Source organism: Bison bison, unplaced genomic scaffold (assembly GCF_000754665.1).
Source record: "Bison bison bison isolate TAMUID 2011002044 unplaced genomic scaffold, Bison_UMD1.0 scf7180017864248, whole genome shotgun sequence".
Lineage (NCBI taxonomy): Eukaryota > Metazoa > Chordata > Mammalia > Artiodactyla > Bovidae > Bison > Bison bison.
Window position 1 is genome coordinate 1251604 of NW_011494820.1, and position 1575 is coordinate 1253178.

The window sequence follows — 1575 nt, forward strand, 5'->3', positions numbered from 1 at the left end:
CGGAGGTCCTGCCAGGTCCTGCCCAGCTTTCCTCAAACCACCATCCAGAAACCCAGGGCAACCAGGAGTGCCGCTCCTAAGCCATGACACTTTCGTATCTAGTCGTACAAGTATTTGAAGAGAGCAACTATTTATGCCCTCATGTTCTGCTTCAAACGCTACCTGTAGTGCGCACTTTTCCCATGGGTGCTACCACTGTGCACACATACGTAGTCTCCTGTGTGACTTTTCCCATATACTTTCAAAATTCCCCCCCCCCCAAACTTTCTGACCAGCCTATGAGTTTTTTGCTGCCATCGGTCTGGCATGTTCACAAATGCTCTCTGCTCTCCAGGAGAGCTGGATTCTGCTGCAGTTGGATGACCCCTCCCCACCCTCCAGCAGGCTCTGCTCTTTGGGCGTGTTTCTAACTCGAGGTCAGCCGCACGCACAGCCGGCTTTTCTGTGCTGTGTTTCCACTGACAGTCCTCTCCCAGTTCTGACTATTGAGATGGACTCTCATGATGGCGCCTCTTCTTCCTACAGGGACCTGGCGGTGGGCTGGGGAGGGAGATGGGAGAGAGCTCTCACCCTTCTCCTCGTCTCAGCCCTCTGTGCCGAGACTTCACTTTCCAATTACTGATGGACACAAGAGATATTTAACATTCATCTCAAGGCGAGCACAAGAGTAAGGAAAAGCAGGAAAGTGGTGTGGGGGGCGGCCAGAGGACAACCCTGGGAAGGGGGAGCTGTGGCAGACGGGCGCAGCCACCAGGGGTCTCCGCCTCCCCAAGCTGAGTCTCAGATGCTTGCTCCTCACAGGGCTCTGCTGCCCACCTCCCCAGGGGCCCTCTCCTCCTGCCTCCTTCTATCCTGCACTTTGTACCATCTGACCTGCCCAAGCGGGCAGGACTTTCCCACAGAGTGGGGCATGAAGGACACCGGGTCAGCACACCGTGAAAGGTACGCTGTAGCAGCAGAAACAAACATTCTCTGTGGCAGGAAGGAGGAGGGCTGTGACAGGCACTGCCTGAACTGGTTCTGTCCCACATTTTGGGTCAAGAGCTGAGAGTCTAGGTATGGGGGTGGAGATACCAAGTGTGATTAGCATTTATCCAGGGCTACCACTAGTTCAGGGTGTCCTATTCAGCAAACAGAGAGGTGAGGCTGTAGTCTCAGAGGCAGCTGCTCTTAAGAAAGCAAGTACAGGTTCAGGACCCTGGCACCACAACCTGGGCGTGTGCATGCCTCTGTTAAAAGTAAGGACGAGAAGGGCCCGCCCCTGGGGAGGTCCCCGCTGAGCCCCTCCAGGGCCGCCCACCTGTACTCAGGGGCGCCTTCTTCCAGTTGGAGGTGGTGCTGCCCTTGCCAGCGCTCACGGCCCTCTCAGAATGTCTGCCCGTCCTGCCGACGAGGGTGGTGGCCGAGGCTGCGTTCTGCAGTTTGGGCGACTGGCTGAATGTGTGCAGGATGCCTCGGGGCGTTGTGGACGAGCCCCGGGACAGCTGGCTGGAGGCCTGTGGGGGAGAGAGAGGGCCACAGCTCACACAGGGAAGGGGGCCGCGGAGGGCACGGTGCTCAGCGCAGCCTCTCCTT

The 1575-nt window shown here is 57.7% G+C and overlaps 1 protein-coding gene across 1 annotated transcript in view; it reads right to left on the reverse strand.

Annotated features, from left to right (window-relative positions):
- The window catches only part of GATAD2A (GATA zinc finger domain containing 2A), an 80836-nt gene that overhangs the window by 2067 nt on the left and 77194 nt on the right, over nt 1-1575 (reverse strand). The window contains exon 13 of the mRNA XM_010847253.1: nt 1301-1496. Within this exon, the coding sequence (XP_010845555.1) occupies nt 1301-1496 (196 nt within the window). The remainder of the gene's footprint in view (nt 1-1300; nt 1497-1575) is intronic.